The sequence below is a fragment of the Mchenga conophoros genome, linkage group LG7 (genome assembly GCF_057382185.1).
Source record: "Mchenga conophoros isolate Kocher_MC1m ecotype Shallow Benthic linkage group LG7, M_conophoros_male_GT1.1, whole genome shotgun sequence".
Taxonomy (NCBI): Eukaryota; Metazoa; Chordata; class Actinopteri; order Cichliformes; family Cichlidae; genus Mchenga; species Mchenga conophoros.
In genome coordinates, this window is record NC_140532.1 from 58456228 (window position 1) to 58481675 (window position 25448).

The following is a 25448-nucleotide window of genomic DNA, read 5'->3' on the forward strand; positions in this document are numbered from 1 at the left end:
GCCTCCTGGCTGCATGCCAAATATCCTTGGGCAAGATACTAACCCCATGTTTGCCTGGTGGTGGTCAGAGGGCCCGGTGGCGCCAGTGTCCGGCAGCCTTGCCTCTGTCAGTGCGCCCCAGGGCAGCTGTGGCTACAATGTAGCTTGCCATCACCAGTGTGTGAATGACTGAATGTAGTGTAAAGCGCTTTGGGGTCCTTAAGGACTAGAAAAGCGCTATACAAATACAGGTCATTTACCATTTATTACGCATAACATAAATTTTCACTGCTATGCAGATAATACCCAACATCGATCCATGGAGCCAGATAATACACACCAATCAGTTAAACTACAGGCTTTAATTTCCTGCCTCTTAATTCAAATAAAACTGAGGTTATTGTATTCGGCGCTAAAAATCTCAGAGACTGGGGTTGGTCTGGCACTGTTTTGTTATTCAAGAGCTTATAATAAAGCTCTTGGCGTATGGAGCCATCCTTTTTCCTCACACACGACTGGAGCACCATAGGGTGACTAAGATTTAACAAACCATCTTTTTACCAATAACTCTGGAATTTGTTCTTTTACCTCCCTATCGACCGGCACATCATCCTTAAGTCTGATTTCTATTTACAGGGCTGAAACACGGCCTCTTCACAGAACATTTCTTCCACCACTTGTTGCTTTTCGGGGATCAGATGGCTAATGTCAGCTGGTGGAAAAGCAAGAGTTCTGTTTGGGGTTTACTGGAAAAAAGCTAATCTAAAAAGATTAACTGTTCTCTCATGCCAGAGACACAGTTTTCTGTGTCTCTGGCATGTCCAATCTCAGTCACCTTGGTGACCTGCTAAACTGTACCAAAAAATTTTCTCTTTGGTAGCATGATCTCATGTTTTAAGTGCTTAGAGATTAGTACCATGATATAGGGGTGGTGAGGGTTATTGAACTCCAGAAGGCCTTCCCTCAAACTCAGCTGTCCTTGGACATCGTCCTGCTCCACAGGTTCACACAAAAACAGTAGTCTGTACCAAACCTGGAATGACAGCACTCCCACTCTTACTGTAGCTGTGTCACAGTATTTTCTTGGTGGTACCTGGATGAAACTGACCATGGGAATCACTTGTTCACCATTCCAAAGACATCGCATCGGAGGCTAACAGCTGTGGGAATGGCATCACCTGAGAGTTCTTGTCTCTTGATAATCGCTTCAAGCACATTAGCTGCTAGTAGGTGCTGTTGCAGTGACAGCTGACTGACCAGGAAGGGGGCTTGAATGGTGAAACTGGAATTGTGATTCCCTCCTAAGATGAAGGTGATCTCTACCCAGCCATCTTAGGGGATGGTTTGGCAATTAACTGCATAAAGATCAAGGCTTAAATACCTGATCAGCGGCTACCCAGTGAAAGTTCAATTCTATTCATCTCATAGGTGAACATCATCAAAAATGGGCTGACACCCACATTCCCAATTATACAGTCAGATCCCTGCAGGAGCTTTTCAGTGAAGGAAAGGCAAGTTTATTTGTATAGCACAATTCAACAACAAGGTGATTCAAAGTGCTTTACAGAGACATTAGAAACAAAAACAAATAAAAAGCATGATTTAAAATTGATTAAAACAAGCAAACAAACAAACCAACTAATTAACAAACAAACAAACAAAACAGTCTATAAAATCAAAACAGATTAAATCAGTAGTTAAATGTAAGTTTTGAAATTTAAGCTTAAAAGTGTGGATTTGGTGCTTTATTCAAATGCAGCTGAGAATAGGTGTCTTCAACCTGGATTTAAATAAACTGAGTGTTTCAGCTGATCTGAGGCTTTCTGGGAGTTTGTTCCAGATATAAGGAGCATAAAAGCTGAATGCAGCTTCTCCGTGTCTGGTTCTGACTCTGGGAACTGATAAAAGACCGGATCCAGATGACCTGAGGGATCTGAAAGGTTCATACTGGGTCAGGAGGACTCGAGCAGCAGAGTTCTGAATGAGCTGTAGTTGTCTGACTGATTTTTTAGGTAGACCTGTAAAGATGCTGTTACAGTAGTCAAGCCTACTAAAGATGAATGCATGGACTAGTTTTTCCAGGTCCTGTTGAGACATCAGATCTTTTATCCTTGAAATATTCTTGAGGTGATAGTAAGCCGATTTTGTTATTGTCTTAATGTGTTTTTCTAAGTTTAGGTCTGCATCCATCACTACACCCAAATTTCTCGCCTGGTTTGTGGTTTTTAGGTGTATAGATTGAAGTTCTCTGGTGACCTGTAATCGTTTTTCTTTGGCGCCAAAGACTATTACCTCAGTTTTGTTTTTGTTTAGCTGGAGAAAATTGTGGCACAACCAGTCATTAATTTCCTCGATGCATTTACCAAGAGCTTGTACAGGGCCTTGGTCTCCTGGTGACATTGTGATATATATTTGTGTGTCATCTGCATAGCTATGATAGTTTATTTTGTTGTTTTTTATAATCTGTGCCAGTGGGAGCATGTAAATGTTAAACAGAAGGGGTCCCAAGATGGAACCTTGGGGAACTCCACATGTGATACTTGTGTGCTCAGATGTGAAGTTACCTATTGATACAAAGTATTTCCTGTTTTCTAAGTATGTTTTGAACCAGTTTAGTACAGTTCCTGAAAGACCTGCCCAGTTCTCCAGTCGTTTGAGTAATATGTTGTGGTCAACTGTATCAAATGCTGCACTGAGATCCAGTAAAACGAAGACTGACATTTTTCCACTGTCTGTATTCAGACATATGTCATTGAACACTTTGGTCAAAGCGGTTTCAGTGCTGTGGTTCTGTCTAAAACCTGACTGGAAGGCATCATAGCAGTTATTCTGTTTTAAGAAGTAATTGAGCTGTTGAGAAACTGCTTTTTCAATGATCTTACTTAAAAATGGGAGATTTGAGATCGGCCTGTAGTTGTTCATTTGTGTCTTGTCAAGATTGTCCTTTTTCAGTATAGGTTTTATTACAGCAATTTTTAGTGATTCTGGAAACACACCTGACATTAAAGAAAAGTTGACAATCTGTAACAAGTCTGACTCCAAAGTCTTTGAGACCTTTTTAAAAAAACGTGGGAACAGCTGTGTGAAGGACCAAAAAGCTCTCCAGAGAGTGATCCGTACAGCAGAACGCTGCTGCAGGATTGCTCTCCCCCCGCTTCAGGACACCTACACCAGGAGATGCCGGACTAGAGCAGCGCAGATACTGAAGGACCCGTCCCATCCTGGCAACAAACTGTTCCAACTTCTGCAATCTGGTAGAAGGTTCCGCATCTTCCGGGCAAGGACAGAGAGACTCAAGAGGAGCTTCTATCCCCAAGCCATCCGTGCCCTAAACACACACACCTGCCCTCTCACATCATCTATAATTGACTGAGACAGGACTCTTCCAGACACTAAACCAAGGCACAATGTACATTTCAATTCCTTTAATTTTAAATGTTTATATTGTCTATCCTGTAAAATAGTCAGATGTCTATTCATATTCATATTAATGTACAGAATTCACCTGCCTGCTGCTACTACTGCACATTCACCCAATGTATATACTACATACACACACATATATATATATATATATATATATATATATATATATCATGTTCTTCCTCTACACCCCCCCCCCCCCCCCCCCCCCCCAATTTTTGCATATGTCGAGGAGCGTGTCAGGCTACATTTCACTGTGTATTATACTTGTATAACTATGCATGTGACAAATAAAGAACCTTGAACTTGAACTTGAACTTGTTGGCAGGACATCTAAACAGCAGGAAGAGGAGTTCAGTTGACTGAAGACTGTCTTCACTTTTTAGGTAGGGGTACCTTGCATTCATGGTGCTCTGACAAGCGACTTTGTGTGACTGTTGCTTGTTTTTCTGTGCACAGAGGTCCACAGACAGATCAGTATGGTGATAGACATTAAATTAACATAAATATTAACAATACTTTTAGGCAATTTTATTATCACCATGGTAAATCACCAGGGCCTGATGGCTTGAGCTGTTAATTCAATTTTTTAATAAGGGTTCCAGCATCATGTGGTATGATCATTTCATTAGACGCAGAAAAGGCCTTTGATCGTGTCACCTGGCTGTATTATGTTTTGCATACATTTTGTCTGGGAGACATATATATAAAAACTCTTGTACACTACCCTTTCATCATCACTAATGGCCTAAGATCAAGCAGCTTTCAACTTCTCTGCTCAACACGAAGATGTCCTTTTATACATTTCAGAAATTCTAATCACTAGATTTAAGAAATATCAATAACTAAGATGAGTGACATGCTAAGATTGCTATACCCCCTCCAAATAATTCTTTCACTTATATCAAACAAGGCTCAAAAATTACTTAATAGTTTGTTAAGTGACTTTATATGGAACAAAAGAAAAGCAAGGTTAAAGATATCAAAACTTCAACTTCGTAGTTCAAATGGAGGTCTGGCAACCATCTCAGTTTTATAACAGAATGGATCAAAAATGACCCTCCTTTTGTATAACTGGGCCTGGAGGAGTCTGAAAACGTCAAAAAGGTCTCAAAAAGCCAGGTCTGGGAAAAAGAAGTTGATTTAAACATCAGTGAAGAGGAATGTAATGTACTTTGGCACCATACAAACAAAAAAAAAAAATCTATGTGTGTATCTATGTCTTTCTTAAGATCGTTGCTATTTAAAATCCTGCATCATGTGCAAATCTCCCCAATGAAAGGCACCAGAGGAACCACCAACTTTTACCTTTATGTCTGAAGTTTGAGACTTCAGTAGGAACCTACACACACTCTGTTTGCCAGAAAAGCCAGTCCTATTAGATACACATCTTGCAGAATATAGAAAAAAAAACTTGGCGTGTCTTTGAAAACGGATGCTGTATCTCTGTTTTTGGGACATCTGAGTGTGAAAAATCTTGCTAATGCGAGGTTGAATAGACTTTATGATATCCTTGCACATACTGCAAGAAAAAAAACATTGTTATCTCTTGGATAAATGGCAAACCTCCCACTAAAACAACCTGGCACATAATTCTTGTGGAATGCTTTCCTTTGGAATGTCTGACCTGATTGCTCCATTTGTCAAAGGAAGAGTTTATAGGAATTTGGACTATGTTTCTTTTTTTCACCAACTCTTCAGTCACATCAGTGCTCTCAAATCTCATCACTAACTGATCATGTCGGCTGCTTGTTTACAATAAAGTCACCACTGGCCATATCTGTAACTGCTTGATTGCTTGATCTTTGTTTTGACCTTGCTAAAAGTCTGAGCTATGAACTATCTGCTCTTTATTCACAGCCAAGGTTGCGTTGTGTGTTGTGTTACTGTGCTATCATTCAGACATACATCAGCTGTGTCCAAATTCAGAGGCTGCATCCTCCTAAAACTGCATCTGTAGGCCGATTACGTCACAGCGGCGCGACGAAGGCTATCAAAAAATGGGAAGACTCCTCCAATTGCGGCAGACAAATGCGTCCTCCTTTTCCCCAGATTTAAAGGATGTGTTGGGTGTATCCTTAGTGGCCCAACCTATCCCAGATTTCATAGTGTGGCCCAGCCAATTCCAGTTTCCAACAATGGTGGCAGTTACTTAGTTTTAAGATTACTCTTATTACTCTTTCTGGGTCACAAAATAAACTTTTAAGATATTTTCAGGCGAGAATGTAGCTGTGTAAAATTCAAATATCTGCTCGATTTATCGAGATATCATATATCTGAATATGAAGCTGAAACACATAAATACTTGGGAATAATTCTAACTAAGAATACTTCTAATCTATCACAAGTAAATTATGGTCCCTTGTGACAGGCCATGAAATCTGATTTAGATAGGTGGAATCTGGTGCCTTTCTTAAATTTAAATTCAAGGATAACAGCAGTGAAAATGAACATACTCCCAAGACTCCTCAATTTATTTAGAACTTTGCCTGTTGAAGTAAGTCAAACACAGTTTGGGGAATGGGACAAATGGATTTCACTCTTTATTTGGCAGGGAAAAAAAAACAAGAATTTAATTTAGTATTTTACAGTTAAGCAAGGCAAAAGGTGGGGCAATGCTCCCATGTTTACAATATTACTATTATGCATCTCAGGTCATCCCCCTGCTGCAATGGTGTAACCTTAATTTGAAAGCTAAGTGGAAATTCATAGAATTCAATACAATCCCTAAATTTCAACTACAAGTCTCAATACTAAAATCTGTCTGTTTTAGTATGACTCCGCTAAGCTATGAACCCGCACCGCTTGATGGATTGTCAAGAGCATTACGGCTATCGTAGGCAGGAGCCTGGCGGAGTGATACATGCTGTGCTTCAACATAATATTATCGTATTGTGTGTGTATAACCTCTTTTTAAGTTTTGTGGATATTATACATGGTTATGCTAAGAATCTGATTACTTTTTCAAGTAACGAGTAAAGTAAGGGATTACCTTTGCAAAAATGGTAATTAGATTACATTACTTTCCCGTATGAACGCTGCGTTACTGCGTTACTAAAACCGTGATTTTTTTGCAAGAATGTCTCATGACAGTGACGTAAGCAAGTGCCACGTTTGTGACAACAGCTGTGTGCAGATCAACAACGGATAATATATCGAGTGCAGAGAGAGTATGAGTGTGCAGCGTTTAAAGCGTGGAAGTACTGACCTTACTTTAAGTTTGATTCCATAAAAAGTGAAAAAAACATTAGTGTCCGTTGTGCGTGGGAAGAAAACTTCTTTTTACAGCGAGAAAAACCCCCTAAACTTCCAAGCAAGCACGAGTGCGCTACAACGTAATGGGAAATTCACAGAGAAACTCACAGATTCTTCAACTGACCGCAGCACACCTGCACCAGGGTAAACCTCCGCCTACCACACTCCTGCTTTACAGGTGAAAATAGAGCCAAAGGACCGCTAGTCTTTGATGTTATTTATTTTCTGCTGTGTTTTACTTGCATCTATTTGAAAGAGTGAGTGTAAACACAAAATTTTTTTTTATTTTATGTTCTGGAATGTGCAGAAAATAGGTTTAAATATTAAACAAATTTCTTCCAGTCAGAGAATGTTGCACATAATTACATTTTTGCTTGATGCATAAAGTTAAAAGATTAAAACTAATAAAACAAGTTTTAAAAAGAGACTTTTCCATTTGATTACATTTTGTATGATGGATTATGCAAAAAACAGTATATATATATATATATATATATATATATATTAGAGATGGCACGATACCACTTTTTTATGTCCGATACCGATATCATAAATTTGGATATCGGCCGATACCGATATGAATCCGATATAGTGTTTTTTAATCAACAAAACTTTTTTTTAAATATCTTGCTGCATTTTGTATAAGTTCATACTCAAGTTTAAAACAACAACTACACTAAAGCTATTCTGTTATACCTGTATGCAAAAAAAAAAATTTCATAGTTCAGCAATACTGATCAATCTAATAAACTTAAACCTACACCATCCTCCCTATTCTGGTATTTTAAAGAGTACTTAGCATAAATATTAAGCAACCTAACTAATAGGGTTCCAACTCCCAGCAACAACAAAAATAAATAAATAAAAAATAGGGAACCACCCCTCACGCTCCACCTCATGATGCTTAATCGACGTAATCAACCTTAATTTGATGCAGTGTGAAAAAAATGCACAGAAATCAATTATTTTTCAAGAAATATTAAATAGATTCAACATCTTTCTTCAACAAAATTGCAGACTGCACAGATGGTACCTTCCCAAAGGAAAAAGTACTATAGCTTACTAGGGTATATACACTCAACAAAAATATAAACGCAACACCTTTGTTACTGCTCCCATTCCCCATGGGATGGACGTAGAGACCTAAAATTCATTCCAGATACACAATATAACCATCCCTCCCAAACAGTGGTCACAAATCAGTCCAAATGTGTGGTAGTGGGCACATCTGCTATATTGAGATAATCCATCCCACCTCACAGGTGTGCCACATCAGGATGCTGATCTGACATCATGAGTAGTGCACAGGTGTACCTCAGACAGTCCACAACAAAAGGCCACCCTGGAATGTGCAGTTTTTTGCGCTATTGGGGGTCTGGGGACCCAGAACCGGTCAGTATCTGGTGTGACCACCATTTGCCTCATGCAGTGCAACACATCGTCGCATGGAGTCTATCAGATTGTCAATTGTGGCCTGTGGAATGTTGGTCCACTCCACTTCAATGGCTGTGCGAGGTTGTTGGATATTCGTGGGAACTGGTACACGCTGTCGTATACGCCGGTCAAGCACATCCCGAACATGCTCAATGGTTGACATGTCCGGTGAGTATGCTGGCCATGCAAGAACTGGGACATTCTCAGCTGCCATCTGCCCTGAACAATGTGAACCATGATTCATCCGTGAAGCGCACACCTCTCCAACGTGCCAAACGCCATCGAATGTGAGCATTTGCCCACACAAGTCTGTTACGGCGACGAGCTGGAGTCAGGTCAAGACCCCGATGAGGACGACGGGCATGCAGTCAAGCGTCCCTGAGACGGTTTCTGACAGTTTGTGCAGAAATTGTTTGGTTGTGCAAACCAATTGTTCCAGCAGCTGTCTGGGTGGCTGGTCTCAGACGATCTTGGAGGTGAACCTGCTGGATGTGGAGGTCCTGGGCTGGTGTGGTTACACGAGGTCTGCGGTTGTGAGGCCGGTTGGATGTTCTGCCATATTCTCTGAAACGCCTGTGGAGACGGCTTATGGTTGAGAAATGAACATTCAATGCACGGGCGACAGATCTGGTTGACATTCCTGCTGTCAGCATGCCAATTGCACGCTCCCTCATTGCTTGTGGCATCTGTGGCATTTTGCTGTGAGACAAAACTGCACATTCCAGGGTGGCCTTTTGTTGTGGGCAGTCTGAGGTACACCTGTGCACTACTCATGATGTCAGATCAGCATCCTGATGTGGCACACCTGTGAGGTGGGATGGATTATCTCAATATAGCAGATGTGCCCACTACCACACATTTGGACTGATTTGTGACTACTGTTTGGGAAGGATGGTTATATTGTGTATCTGGAATGAATTTTAGGTCTCTACGTCCATCCCATGGGGAATGGGAGCAGTAACAAAGGTGTTGCGTTTATATTTTTGTTGAGTGTATATTAGACTTAATAGTTACTATATACAGTAATTGACTTCTATTCATTTTACATCAAATTAAAACTTTGGGTGTCAGATAATTATTTATTAAAAGCTAGACATTTTAAATGAGAATAAGAAAGAAAAGTATGTCTTTGTGCCCCCTTTTCCCTGTTAATGCCCTATTGGCCCCCCTGGCTAAACTTTGCTAGATCCGCCCCTGCACAGTTACCAGCGTCAGCTACGTAGAAAAAGATCCTCGAGTAGAAAGTAATATTAAATACATTCTAACAATAGCTGATCAAGCTTAAACGTGCTGCTGTTGTTCAGCCGCTGGTTTCCTCTTTCTGGTGCAAAGTGGGCCAAAAGCAAACTAGAGACACGGACTCGCGACAGAAAAGCCGATCAGCTGATCGTTAAGCAGTTTCATGATTGAAGTAGCAGCAGGAGAGGCAGTCGCTTGTTAAGCTTAACGCAGGAATGCTTTACAAACATTCAGAGATGGACTTACACACTTGCTTTACTTCTCTCGCGATAACTTTGTCGGAGATGAAATGCCGGGTTGCTAGCGAAGCTCCACATGCTATCCAGACCACCGACAGGTCCCGCATGCCACAGCCGCTCTATCACGTGATGCATACTGCTCCGATGTGCTAACGTTCTGAGGTGAGTTACGGCGTGTTGCAAGTTTTGTGAGGTGCTTTCGTGATATTTAATGGATCGGATTACATTTTTTTATTTTTCTCCGATATCCGATCCAGTAATTTATATATATATATATATATATATATATATATATATATATATGTGTATATATATATGTATAGCAGAGGGCCATAGAGGGCCAATCCTGCTGATGGGTATCCTTTGTGCATGGAGGAGCAGGATGAGCACTGCCAGAGCCCTATAAAATGACCTCGAGCAGGCCACTGGTGTGAATTTCTCTGACCAATCAATCAGAAACAGACTTCACAATGGTGGCCCAGGTCTAGTGTGTTCTAGTTGGCCCTGTGCTCACTGCCTGGCACCGTGGAGTTTGATTAGCATTGGTGCCCTGTGCTTTTTACAGATGAGAGCATGTTCACCCTGAGCACATATGAGAGATGTGAAAGGGCCTGGAGAAGCCATGGAGAACTTTATACTGCCTGTAATATTACTCAACCTAACTGGTTTTGGTTGTGGGTCAGTGATGGTCTGGGAAGGCATATTTATGGTGTAACGCGTAGACCTCCACAGGCTATACAATGGCATTCTGACTGCTATTGGGTATCGGGATGAAATCCTTGGACCTATTGTCAGGCGCTACACAGGTGCAGTGAGTCCCGGCTTCCTCCTGGTTCACAGCACGTCTGGCGAGAATATGCCGGCAGTTCCTGAAGGATGAAGGAACTGATACCACTGACTTGCCCCATGTTTGGCTGACCTAAAGTTAATAGAACACCTCTGGGACCTTATGTTTCAATCCATCCAACGCTGTTAGGTTGCATCTGAGACTGCCCAGGAGCTCAGTGATGCCCTGGTCCAGATCTGGAATGAGATCTTCCAGGACACTTTGTGCTATCTCATGAGGAGCATGACATTATGTTTTCAGGCATGCATAGAAGCAGATAGGCCATGCAAAGTACTGACTGCCATTTTGAGTTGCTGCAATGAAATTTTGGTGAAATAGACTAGCCTGCCGGATCATTTTATTTCATTCCTAACAATTACCCAGTCCATCTCAGTATAGATATCCATCATCATGTTTTTCTCATTACGTTCTGAAGTGCTTTCTTGGTACACCTTTAAATGAGTGTTTCTTTAAAAAAGAAGAAGAAATATATAAATATATAAAGTTTACATAAGTATAGCAAATATCAGGATATAACTAGCAATGGACTGTATATACAAAGATGGACATAACCACCTTGGCATTACCCATTGGTTAAGACATGCTTTGAAGCTCCAGGTGTTTTCACCTTTACCAGTATAGCTTTTGGAAACTGGTATGTCATGCTTGTGGGGGTAGATCTGATTGTGAAACAGGGGTACAGTACAAACTGTAATTTATAATAGTTAGTCAATGAGCATACTCTGGTTTATATTAATTCCTAACACTCACTGGAACACAATTTCAAAATAAACATGCTGAAGCCAAGGGCTGTTTTCCCATGGTCTTCTATACAATTGCAGGGCTTTTTGCAAAATGAGTCACTGCCCACTTCTGACCATTAGAAAAATGCATGTTTAAGGCACGTCTGCACTGACTGCCTTTATCAGATCAAGAAGCTACATCCACCTTACAATAAATGTAACCAGCATATAAGGTCTTTGGTTTTAGTGGAAAGGTTGTATATTGAAATGGGCAGGGAGACTATTCTTCATGTGCCAAAAAATGCTACAATTCATTCTGATGTCTACACAATGTACTGCCTATTCATGGGCCAATCAAAATGGACTAACAAAACTATAGAACTAACATGGATTTTAAGCTTCATAGTGTTTCCAAATTACCGCAAACCATATTAATGACATTTTTGTATTATTTCCTTCTTTTATTTTTTGCATACAGTTACTCGAATACAGAAGTATCTCCAATGAGCTGAAGTTGTGAATATGTCAATGTCAACCGAAACAAATGCCAAATTATTCACTATAAAATTAGGAGTTAAAGATTTGGCAGGTGGGGGATAGCTATGCCCACAAAGGAAGTGGCAATTAGGTGCAACAAAAAATTCAACAACATTCAGCAACTTCAAATGGCTAAAAATGACTCTAATGACTGATGATGATACAAACAGGGTGTGTATAATTCATGGAAAGTATGTTTTGCCTATGTCTATTCACTGTCACTCTCCAGCAACTGATTGTACTAAACTGTATTCGTCTAACATTTCCCTTTGATCCTGCCAATGGCAATGCCAAGGGAAGGACCTTGAAGTCAAGGCAGCTCAAGGTCTCCATATATCTCACTCAGGCTCATAGTGCCCTGGAGAGCACACTGTTGTCTTGCGACAATGGTAAAACAAGGGGGAAGTGGCAGTTATCAGTAAAAAGCTTAGTCTGATTGGCATAGGAAAGGAGTGCATGGGACCATTTCCGATGGTGGGAGAGACCATTGTTTCTCACTGGACAGCTGCCACCTGCCACAAGCTAGGTATCGTCTCGCCACAGCTTGCCTGCTCCCCTGGGTGCGTTAGGCTTAGAGGTCATTGACCATGACAAGGAAGCTGTAATGTTGCACTAGGAAAAAACAATAGAATTAAGAATGTGAAAACTTCAGCTCTTCACAAGCAGGAAAGTGCGGACCATGTGGCCTGGACTCACCAACAATCTCCAGCAGATCAATAATGCTTGCAAAACTATAATCATTGACAAGCATCTGCAAGACTAAATGCTTACATGGCTTGCTTACAGGAGACATGCTTAGCTGACATCAGAGAGTCCAATTAGACCTTCTTCTGCCAGGGTCTGTCACAGGATGTCCCCAGACAGCATGGTTTCAACTTTGCTGTGAAAATTTAGCTTACTGCAGCCATTGAAACACAAACCGGTGGAACAGAGCAAATCCTCATTCTCTGTGTTCCAGTATCATCAGGCACCATTAACCTTCTGTCTATGCCCCAAGACTTTGCTCAGTGGCGAGCTGACTGAGAACACCGGGCACGATATCAGATCATCTATCAAGCTTGTGTACTTGACACACTACTCTCCGGCAGTGAGTACTGGACCATTAATGCCAACTAGAAGAGAAGGCTGAACACCTTCCACCTTCTTTGTCTTAGATGTGTTCTGTGCATCGAGTGGCAGGACACAGTACCAAACACCAAAGTAGTACAGCAAGTCAGTAGTAAGCCTTCCTGCACTGCTCAATTAGAGACAACTTAGATGGTTGGGCCATGTTCTCCACACACGCGGGTCGCATCTCCAAGGACAATCTGTACGGTGAATGTACGTTGACACTGAATGTACGGTGCGAAGACTCACACCCTGTCGGCCAATCCAAACTCCGCTTCAAAGGTGTCTGCAAATGTGACATGAAGCTCACAGATATCAACCTACACCTACCTGGGAAAGCTAGCAGATTATCGAGAGGCCTGAAGAGCTATAGTACTATCAAGGCGGGAGTTGAGAGGGTAGAGAACACCAGAAATACCAAGCTGGCTGACAGGAGACCCAAGAGGACAGCAAGCTCATACACTGCTACAGCGCCATCTTTCACCTTCACCTTTGTTTGCAGCCAGTGTACAAGAGACTGTCCCTCCAGAGTGGGACTCCACAGCCACTCTAGGATGTCCACATCCAACTCATAGCACTACACCATCGTCTCACGAGACAAACGGATGCCAATAGGATGATTCCAGCGTTCAGATTTCCTACCATATGGATTTTTTGTTACTAAATTACTTCTGTTCTTATTTATGTATTATTCATTTTTTCTAGAAGAGATGGCTTAAAAAGGTGTTATCCCTTTTTAAAAATATATCATGGCTGATCTCTCTCTCTCTCTCTATGATTACTTTTCACTCTGTTTTGTAGTGTTGTCATTCTAGTCATACCAATAATTTCACCTTCTAATGTAGTTGCACATGCAAATGGTAAATGGACTGATTCTTATATAGCGCTTTTTTTTTACTGTCCTGGAGTACTCAAAGCGCTGTATACAACATGCCACATTCACCCAGTACCACCCATTCTCACAAGCATTCACACACATTCATACTCCCATGGACATGGATGCACTGGAGAGCAACTTGTGGTTAGCATCTAGCCCAAGGATACTTGAAATGCAGACTGGAGGAGGGTTGGTGGATCGAACCACCAACCTTCTGATCAGTAGGTGACCTGCTCTATCATGTGCTCTACCTGCACATGATACAATCTAGTTTAGCCAAATCCTAATGATGCTTTATTGTTAGGATTAGGATGTTGTTGCTTCAATAAGGTCAAAGACATTTCCAAGCAAACTTACTTGGAGTCTTTTACCTGCCATATCACTTTATGGGCTATAATGCTGAACTTATAATCACAGGAGACTTTAATAAACTGATAATGAAGAAGCTTGACATAACTTCATTTGGCTCACTGGTTAAGCAGACTTAAAGAAAGGTAAACTCTTTTAACTCTGTCATTCCCATATTACTAACAGAAGTGAAAGAATTGCACTAAAGAATAATTTTCAGGTATCTGCACTCTTCTTGAGTATTTTTCTGACAACTTTTTACTTATACTCTCTACAAATATTTAACACAAATATACTTTGTTACTTTTGAGGTAACGCATTTGAGGTAAGATATTATTTTACATCACTACACACCTTCGCACATCAAGCAATCAATCAATCAACAATTCTATTGGGATATCAACATCGTTGCTTATCACATACAAAGGGAGGAAAGAGGGAAAAAAAAGTATGCCAAATGTATATCTTAAAAAAAACAACAACAGGCAGGTGATTTAAAATGCGATGTTTCTAACGTGTCATATCACGTTAACAATATCACCAACCACACAAACTGTTTGTGTGCAGTTTGTTACACAGTGAGTCTGTGTGCAAATGGCTCAGTAGCTGTATTTAGCAGGGAGAACAAAAACTTCACTCAAAGATGAACACAAATGTAAGACAGACAGGATTTAAACAGGATTTATTTATTTAAAGAAGAGGACTACTCAGTGACATTTGATAAGCTGGGAATTTAAAGCAAACATATGTCCTCATTTTAATTTAAATTGTACCTGTATATGATATGAAGTTATGTTTTTCATATTGTGAAATGTCCTGCAAAACAAACTAAGTATACTAATTTTGTGTTATTGAAATACTTGGCAGTTTAATGCAGGATAAACAGGTTAGCTTGTTGTACCGTGATGAAACACTGTTTTTCACAGGGGAACACTGGCTGTGGTGTTCATGGTCAGTGTTAGGTTACAGCAAGTGTAGCAGAGATGAATTTTCATTTAAGCTGACAATGCTTAAACTCACTCAGTAAAGACAATATAAACAGTGTACTGTATGTGTAAGGGACGGAAAGCCAAGATAACTCATGAAAACTTGGGTTACATGTTGTTGAATTCAGTTGTGCAAATCCACAAACAGCAATAAACCTCGAAGCAGCTCAACACAGGTTAGCTGATAACAGCATGTACACAAAGAAAATCTACTATAGCTTACAATAGAAATTATTGAGTTGTAATTCTTTTCCCCATGTTGAGTCACTGCAACTGATCTTATCGTTCCCCCACCTGCTAAATTTCAAGTTAACTCCTGACTGTACTAATTTTTCTGTTTAGGTGTGGATGCAAAGTCAAAAAAGTTGGTATTCCCATATACCACTATTATATCACTGTAGAAAGAGGTTCATTTAGCTTTGCACAAAACAGTCGTGCTTGGAAAGGTCCTTCAAAGACCTACTTTTCTTACTTTGGATATATATTTAGGAGCTTGTACTTTTTCACTCGAGTAAAGAAGTTGAATCAGTACTTTAACTTTTACTGGAGTATTTTTTACTAAAAAGTATTTGTACATCTACCTAAGTAAAGTAAATGGTTCTTCTCACTTGAAAACCCATTTAAGCCAGCCAGCTAGCTGGCTAGCTTCGCTGACTCACACGGCTGTACTTTTGCCACCTCTGACCACTGATTCAGTTATTGGTAAAATTTACAAAAAAACAAGTCCCATCCAATAAAACAGAATTAGTATTTAAAATCAACATAATATTTTGATTTTGATGCAGATCATTAATTAATGCCATTGCTAATGGAGTTTTATCCTGATGTCCTTCAGTTGGAGAACAGGAGTCCATCCAAGTTTTACGGTGGGCTTACCAACAGTGTCTCTGAAGAGCAGAATCCCACAGCAGCTGGTGAATCAACAACAATCCATCATATCCTTTTCCCTTCTACAGCCAATTGTCAAAAATAAACTCTTTTTTTACATAAATACAGTATTTACACACATTTGATTAATGAAAAATTGGTATTTCATTGGAATTCACTTTAATTTTACTCAACTAGCTGCCTCAGCATACTGGTGTAGACAACAGCTGGCTGTCTTCTGCTTATTAACTGGAATCACCTCTTTGTTCAGTATTGTTTCCATGGTATCTTACTATTTTTCATTTGTTCTGTAGAAAATATTAATTGTTTGTAAATCTTGTTACATACATTTGCAAGCACATTTTACACAAGGACTACCAACTGAGGTAGCAGGGGTAAACACAGATCCAGGGCTTCATCCCCACAAGAGCATCGCATCTTAATCATAAAACAACCTTTAAGGTTAATTCCTGCGTTTGTATGTACAAATCTTCTATTCTGGATTAGATTCAGTCAAACTGTAAGTCACAGGGCTGAAGGTAATGAAGACTCAGCTTCTGTCATTTTTGCTACAGTACTGATCCTTCATTAAAATAACGAGGCCTTGAGATGATGTCACATTTTTTCTGGTGAATAAAAGTTTATGAGTGGGGATGTGCACTTCCCACCTTCCACTTCCTTATGACGATGACACTCAGACTAAACTAAATCTAACAGTCATCTAACACTGTCATCCACATTTATACACTGATGCATCTTTTCACCCAATTATAAGCCCAACATGGGCCAAAAACCAACGTGTTCATGCACACATTATAGCAGCGTAACAAATAACAGAGAACATGGAAACTTAGGGAACGAATCCAACCCCACAAAAGTCTTCCATTGATTGGATTTTTATAGACATCATATAAGACTTGTTCTGGTGAAGATCAAAGCAGGTGCACTGGCACGACAGTCACACATCCAGCATCACAGAGCTTCTTCGACAGTGTCATATTCTTCTTGACTCTAATGCTGATGTCAGCATTATCAAATTCCTTATTCAGTCTGTAATTCTCAAACAACAGTTTGGCACGATAATATCCTGCTCAATAAAGGCTGCTCTCATTCAAATGACATAAGGTTTGCAGGTATCTGTTGAGAGAACAGAGCAGATATTTAGCACAAGTAATGGAAAAAATTACAACAAGCAACTAGTAGGTTGAATAAGAGGGAATGTGGTATATGATGAAGAATTTCTAGACTGTGTACCCAGACAGTCCTTTAATGTTTAGTGTCTTCTCCTGTGATTGGTCACTTTCAACTGTCAACAGTAAGGAAGATCCATCTCTACAATGCGGTTCACAAAATAGCCAAAATGTCTCATATGATGCTATTTTCTGAGTCCTTGATAATCCTAATGGCCGACAACTAACTTGTGAAAGTTGCTAGCACTGACGTTAACTAACTTGAATTGAAGCATTGAATTTACATTCTTTTCATAGCAACTCTAAATAACTGTATGCATCACATATACCACTCTGTAATACAAGTTAGTTTAGAGAAACAGCACTGCAAATATGTAGATGCTCCTCAGTTTACCTTGACTCACTAAAATAATTTTTTTTTAAATAATTTGGCAAAACTAGGAATGCACAGTAAGTGACAGGCTGGAGACCAGAAGTGCTGAAGGTGACCAGCTAAAGGACTGAATACAAACATTTCTGTGCATCTATATGTGCAAACGTGTGTTTTTTGCTTACACTTTGAAACTAACAAACACCACATTCCTATTTGTATAGCTGTTTCAGTTCCTTTTTTTTGATTCACTAAACACAAAACAACATCATCTGTCTGATGATTCTATAAAAGATTAAGAATGAGGAACGAGGCCATGGTCCTCAGCTGGAAAAGGGCGGAGTGCACAGTACTCATTAGGGACAAGCTGCTGCCCCAAGTGGAGGAGTCTTTGAGATGTTGTTCATGAGTGAGGGAAGCAGAATATTGACACACAGATTGGGACTGTGACTTCAGTGAGGCAGATCCTGTACCAGTCTGTTGTGGCGAGGAGAATGATGACTAGGGATTGATAAGAATTTAGCAATTCCAATTACATTATTGATATCACTCTTGGCTCCACTTTGATTCATGAAAATTAATTACATGCTGCATGGTCAAATGTTTGTGCATGTTGGAGGCATTTCTTCTCTTTGTTGTGATGAGTGTTGGGGTCATTACTCAAAATTAATCATTGCACATATTACACAGAACAATTTTTCTTAAAATTAATACAGTAAGTTACTTAATTAACCCAGAAGACAGACTTTGGTTATACTACTTGTTATGTTACTTTCATTTTACTCTGTAAAATGATCTGAAACACACAGTCTCATAATTACTATTTAACAATATAAACCTACAAGCTACAGCCCCCACACACCAGGACAAATCAGAGATGGAAACCAGCACAAAGAGACTTTAAAGCACAGGTGTTGAACTCCAGACCTCGAGGGCTGCTGTGCTGCTTGTTTTCCAACTAACCTGCCCTTGTAGCTTCTTATTGGCAAAGCACACCTGATCCAGGTAATCAGCAGCAGGTAGGGCAGGGATATCTCAAAAGCAAGCAGGATGCTGGCCATCGAGGACTGGAGTTTGACACTCCTGCTTTAAAGCAACTGCCACAGTGATTCTACTTTAGAAACTTGAACCGGTAGAAACAGAGCCTGCAGCCTGACTGCTCATCAGTTTGTTACCTGTTGAAGTTCAGCAGCAGCTCACTTTATCATGGTGCTGGGCTGGAGTGAGCATTTACTCAGCTTTAATATCACTCTAGATTTTTGGCTAGCTTAATGTTAGCATGCTTCCTTTGCAGGTGCTTGCAAAGTTCCAAAATTGTGTTAACAGTATAATGCAGTTGTTTCTGTCCTTGAAAAGTCTCCACTTTACCATCGCGCTTTCATCCTTTTGTGCAATAAAAATAAAAGTAATGTCCATATCCACGATGGAGACTGCGCCACTATTTTTCTCCTCTGACACACGAACTGAAATCAGCTGATTGATCCCTAGCAAAGCTGTAGTTTTGTTTATTTATTATGTCCCTACCTTCACTTATGGTCATGAGCTTTAGGTAGTGACTGAAAGAATAAGCTAGCAGATGCTAGTGGATTAAGCAAACCTTCTCTAAAGGTTGACTGGCCTCTCAGAGACAGGATGAGGAGTTCAGTCATTTAAGAGTGGTTCAGAGTAGAGCTGCTACTCCTCAAAAATAAACAGGACCTAGTTGAGCTCAACCAGTGCTGCAAATACAACACAAGAAGGAATACTGCTTTAATAAAATAAAATGAAATTTGTTTAAATCACGTTTTAATGAAAAAGGACCGTTTAATCTGACCAAACCAGACGAGCGAGCCAAACGATATGTTGTGTGTGCTTAGCTTACCTGAGGTCTACTTTTTCTACAAGCCTCCTCTAGGTTTTTGTGCCAGATGATTGCTGAAAACCTGGACCCCGTCTGGAACTTGTAAACATTGCCTGTAAAGTGACATAAATGGTCTTCATGTGAGTATCTAAAATAGTCACATGAATAAAGACAAAAAAGACAAATAAAATAGGCAAGTTTTGCTGATGGTGGGAGGCTGACCTTTTTCTGGGTCACTGAGCTGGAAGATGTTGGGTCGGGCTGGGTCATCTGGCAGTACCACCATCCAGCCAGTCACACAAACTTTTTTACAAGGCCTTGACTTGTACTGTGGCAAACACAGAGCATAAAATGAATTTATCCACTTGCCCTCACTGTACAATTCTGCACTTATCAGGGGAAAACCTTCACCTTAAATACAACTTTATGTGGCTGTGCAATACACACTTAAAGCCAAAATGTGGACATAGTTTCTCTGAAAGTGTCAAGACATTAGCAGCAGATCTTTATGTGTAGTAGTGTAGTGTGTAGTTTCCAAATGCCCCGCCATATCTTGGACAATTGTCCAATTGTCATCACTGTTCACTAAAGCTTGCCACAAGAAATTTTGACCAGTTGTCCAGTACTAACCATTTGGGTTAGATCAAAGTTCCTTACAACTTTACAGCAGAGCACAAGCTTAGTGTGTTCTAGACTAGAAAAAGACAAAAATGTGATGTGGAGAGATGAGTTCTAACTTTGAGAGTTTTGCGACACGGATTCAACACGTTCCTTTCCATCATTTTTCAAATGTGTTGTTCAAAATGAGGAGAGGCTTTAGGAAAAATAAACTTCTCATTTTCAGCATTTGATGCATGACGACCAATTCATTCATTTCTTCTATGAACAGGAAAGAAAACATAATAGAATAAAGAGGCACCACTGTGCAAATTTGTAACGGAAAGCCTTATCTGTTTTCATAGGAATTAAGTAACCTGTGACTACCTCTATAAAAGAATAGGAAAGACATCAGCAATTAATCTAGGAAGTGTAATAAGAACATTTCCAAACAATTTAAAGCCCATAATTCTAAAGCAATAAGGTGGAAAACACCTCAGACATTTGTTAATCTTTCCAGGAATGGACATTGCAGCAAAATTGCCTCAAGGTCCTGCTGTACAATGGAGTATATCTAAGAATATAACCAAGCTGTTATCAAGTTTTTTTTATTAACTCTATATTCTTGTTCAAGCTATCTTCAAGTGGAGCTATGAAGATTTTCAAGGTTTATGGTGGGAGCATTTAAAATTTTTAGCTTTTTACATCACTATATTATCCCATTCTCTCCTGCATGAGCAGATATAAAAAAAAAATATAATAATTGGAACACAAATATTTTTCTGCAAACATCACATAAAATAAAATATGTCCTCAGGTACATCTGTGATCATTTTCACATCATATGACTGTAGAAATCTGAAATTATTACATCCAGTAGTCACAAAAATTTCCCTATTCACTGCTGCAGATATTGAAAATTAATAAAAAATTACAATAAACTTGGTTTGCGCAAACTCTTTATAACATTATTTTCTAATTTTAAATATTTGATATGTTTCCTATGCTCTGTTCTGAATAAAAGATGGGTTAATTAGTTAGTTTGGAAAATAATCACATTCTGTTTCTGACGACATTTTACACAGCACCCCGGGGAGTCAGACTTCCTTGTATTTTTTTAAAAGTGGTCTTGAGCAACAGTTCTCCAGGTTTTCTGAAGGCATTTCAAGATTGTTCGTTAGGCATTGGCTGCTTTTTTACTCATTTAAAGACCAGTCCTTACTACCTGACCATTTTCAGTGGAATGATTTTTTTGTTTAATAACCCACTTACACAATCATTCGAACATAAAAACTTTGTTATTTTGTTACTAGATGGCTGTCACAAAAACACATCATTTGATCACATTGTGTTAGCTGAATCTACTAAAGTGCCACAAATAACACAGTTTGACAGGCATAGAAGCATACTTTTTCTTCAACAAGTTGCTTTTCAAAGAGCTGTTACTGAAAACTTGGCATTTGTCAGCTCAATGCAGTGTGTATTTCCAGACATGTGAAGCACAAATGAAGAAGTGACAGTTATAAAAAAATAAATAAAAAAAAACCCTACACCACATGAACAGTGTCTGAAAGTCAAGTTCTTAAGAAATAAAAATAGTGCATCTAATTGTGAAGATCATGACAATGATACCAAACACACTGCCAATGCACTGAAAGCATACCCAGAAAGAAAAACACACAATAGAACACTAACAGAGAGCCAAACAAAAGGGCCGCCATCGTCTAGTAGTCACACTAATAATTATAATAACAATAATAATATATTTTCAGTAATAAGATCAAATTTGGAGCCTCTGTTCTAAAGAGTTTCATGTTTGTTTCACTTGCCATGATCTAGTACAACCAAATTAAGGACAAGGTTAATGTCAAATAATTCCTAATGCTTTTATTATTATTTTATCATTGTCACACTACCTGCTTTTGTCCCAAAAGCCAACTAAAATGACAAAATGATATATTGGGGCCCTAAGAAAGCATTCCATAAAAGCAGAGTATAGGCAGTTTTATTTTATGCATTTTTTTTATTTTACTTTGAGCTTTGACTGTACTTGAGATTATTTAGTTAGTTATGCATTTAAGAAACTGTTTTCTTTAAAAACATAAAATTTTATATGGGTTAAATACAATCAAAACATTTTTTGACAGATGTTGTATGCAGTTAAACTTAAAACCTTGCAATTTCTGAAATGCAAACCAATGAGCAGTTCAGACCTGTGTTTTTTCTATTTTGAATATTTATTAGTCTTCATTAATAAGACAAAAGCATTTCTTATCCAATTACTTGATTAATCAACATAATACTCAATAACTAGGAATTGCTAATTGCAGCCCTAATTAGGTGTATTTAGTTTTTCACACACTCCTTCATTTTTCAGTTGTCTCGTTTTGTTTTTCATTTGAGCTTTTATTTAAATAAAGTTTAAACACAGTAAAGAACAGACTTTTTTGTAATTATGTGCTCATACATAAAACCTTACAACTGGAAGAGGGGGTATTTTCTTTTTCACATGACTTTAGGTGTAGACTCATGTTTCCAAGGCATCACACTTACATGCTTCCTCTCAGAGTCCCTCAGTGCTTTCGCTCCATAGAACGTCAGTGTTGATCCAGACAAAATGATCCAAAATCTGGTCCACGAGGACAACTGTTAGAGAGAAATATATAGAGAGGCTGAAAACAGCTCACTGTCAGCTCACAGTTTTTTTTTAAGTTGCTGATATTCAGTACTAGTCTGAATGCAAAATAACTCACTTAAACAACAATGAAAGTTCATGTCAATGGAAAATTGTACTTAGTAGTCAGTATAATCTTTTAATGATATAAGTTTGCATATGGTAGAATACTGCATGTAATCATTTGTGTTTAGAAGTATATAGTTGGTGGCATATTGAAAGAATGTCTCATCCTAGGAGGTCTGTAACATTCCAGGGTGTTCTGGCGTTCACCCCCACATCCTAGGAGCATGGGAGAGGTCGTACCTTGTCTTATTCTTTTACGGTAGGATTAACGTAGCTATGTCAGTTTTAGTCTAAGTGTTTTTTTACATATAGATGAACTGTTGGATTTTCCAGACCAGCAGGTTAAGGGAAGTCGTTTATGGGGCCACACTCTGACCCCACACACTCTGACCCCACACACACACACACACACACACACACACACACACACACACACACACACACACACACACACACACACACACACACACGTATACCTCCACATTCCAATGTAAGGAACAAACGCTCACTGAAGCATATAAATAAAGACCAGGGCAGTCCTCAGTGCGAGTCTCAGTTCTGGAGGCTGCCCTTGCTAGCAAGAAGTTCTGTGTGTTTCTCTTCTCTGAGTCTCTACTGAAGAAGTGTTTTAGAGTATATCTCTTAACAGTTCACCATACCTTGGGCTTTCGTCCCTCCTTCAGCAGTGTTTTCCTTCGCAGTGGTCCTTCAATGGTCACTCTACCAGCTTCACTGCATCCATAGCAGGAGTTGGTAGCAGAGTAGCTAAGGATGTTGGGTAGTAAAGAACATTTAACACTGTAAGCAACTAAAACAGTATTCAGAGCTCAGTGAGTGCAGTTAAAGCTACCTTTAAGAGACTCTTTAAACAAAAGGAACATCCATAATTGTTTCTAAAAATAGCTGCTGGCAAACCATGAACGTCACTGTGTGGTGTTTTCCTACTTAATTTGGTAAACGGACACTTTAGAGACTTAAACAATGACCATATCACAAAATACAGTCAGTGTTTCTATAACTAGAAAATCTCTTTTTAATTAAGTGGAAAGCAAAGCAACATAATTCTAACATCCAAGCAGTCAGGAAATGAAGGGAGTTAAAACATCAAACATGTGTGTCAAATACAAATAATGACTTCATTCTCTTTTAAGACTGTAATACTAATTTCTTACTTTGTTGATTCACTGTACCTGTAAACATAGCTTCGGCTCCGGGGAGAGTTGCGAAGAGGGACCCTCCAGTTCGGGCCCAGTGTTGCATACATGCGGCCCCTGTTTGTCATAAATTATCATAGTCAGCCTTCGTGGTTGGATAGGTCAGTGCTCAACATCATCGAGTGTAAACCAAAGTCAACACTTTACAGTAATATATGACTAAACATGTCATATTGTCCACTCCCAGCCTCTACACAGAAAATAATCTACCTCATTTGCAAAATTGCATTTCCTCTTTTTGGAATATCTGTTAACTACAGAGAACTGCTGTTCTAATAACTTTAAGCCTCATTGAAAATTTTAAAATGAATTTATCATAGCTTCAGTATAAGGACAGCGGGGTGATAAATTCTAAAGGGACTGACCAAAATACTGTTGATAATAGTCTTTTCATCTCATTGTACTACAACCTATTAGTGGTTCTAAAACAAAGTTCTTTTTCCCCGTTAATGTGAAAATTTGTGGGGGGAAAAAACTGTCATTTAAAAAAAATTCCTATTTCAAAATTGTTACAATTATAATTGTCTCTCACCTCTCCACTGCAGGTGATAGCTCCTCCCAAAAGGAACTTTCACTACTGCCTATCATAGGAAAAAAGAAAAACAAATGTAAAAGTCTAAAGATTTGGTTTTGCTAATAAATTGAATACTTGGGAATATTTTCATCACACATACCTAATGACAGGCCATTGGACACAGATGTACTGTGCGGATCATTTCTGACTGGGCTCTGAGATTCTAAGAAGCTGTCATCTAGCAGGTGTCGTGTTTTCTCTATAGGAAATGTGGCACTCCTGCTTTCTGACATGCCATACTGACACATCACACTGTGGACAGAGATCAACCATCAGACAATCAATGAAACAGAGATGCTGGTTGTACATTTTATGTGTCATGTCATGGCTCAGGTAAAGAAATCCTGAACACTGATTGTAGGTAACAGAAGCATTTCATGGCCTTGAAGTTCACTTTGAATCTATCATCCTTTTTTCTGCTTGTTCTATTCTTGTTCTATAACTGTGAACAAGCATAAAAGACAATATTATTTTCTGGACAAGAATTCATTCATTTAACACGGGGGTGTCGAACTCCAGGCCTCAATGGCTGGTGTCCTGCAGGTTTTAGATCTCACCCTGGGTCGACACACCTGAATCAAATGATTAGTTCATTACCAGGCCTCTGGAGAACTTCAAGAAATCTTGATGAGGTAATTTAACCATTTAAATCAGCTGTGTTGAATCAAGGACACATCTAAAACCTGCAGGACACCGGTCCTCAAGGCCTGGAGTTCGACAAGTGTGCCTAACATGTTGCATGTGTTTTCTTTCTTTTGTTCCCATCTTTCTACCATTTTATCGCGCTCTGTTGGAAACGGCCAACATTACATTAGTCCTCTATTTTTAAATAATATTTTGAATGCATGTAAAGTCTATGATATTTGTCAAATATAAACCAATATTCCATAACCAACACACCATACTACTAATTACAAATAACATGAATGCATCTCAAATGGTTTAAACAGTTTATAGAAAGACAGTAAGTCTTCATTTAAGGCAGGTTATTTAATGTCCTTAATGGCTTCCTGTTGGGTAACTCTCATTTGTTTGTCACCCCTTCATATGGAAAGAGCAGCAT

The 25448-nt window shown here is 39.2% G+C and overlaps 1 protein-coding gene across 2 annotated transcripts in view; it reads right to left on the reverse strand.

Annotated features, from left to right (window-relative positions):
• Positions 1-14672: 14672 nt before the first annotated feature.
• Positions 14673-25448, reverse strand: part of LOC146571307 (ras-specific guanine nucleotide-releasing factor RalGPS1-like) — a 96701-nt gene continuing 85925 nt past the window's right edge. For both annotated transcript variants that reach the window (XM_085280461.1, XM_085280462.1), the window contains exons 14-21: positions 24486-24637; positions 24344-24392; positions 23788-23868; positions 23257-23362; positions 22411-22503; positions 19483-19588; positions 19282-19373; positions 14673-16997 (exon numbers count right to left, since the gene is read on the reverse strand). In XM_085280461.1, the coding sequence (XP_085136587.1) occupies positions 16968-16997; positions 19282-19373; positions 19483-19588; positions 22411-22503; positions 23257-23362; positions 23788-23868; positions 24344-24392; positions 24486-24637 (709 nt within the window). In that variant the 3' untranslated portion in view covers positions 14673-16967. The remainder of the gene's footprint in view (positions 16998-19281; positions 19374-19482; positions 19589-22410; positions 22504-23256; positions 23363-23787; positions 23869-24343; positions 24393-24485; positions 24638-25448) is intronic.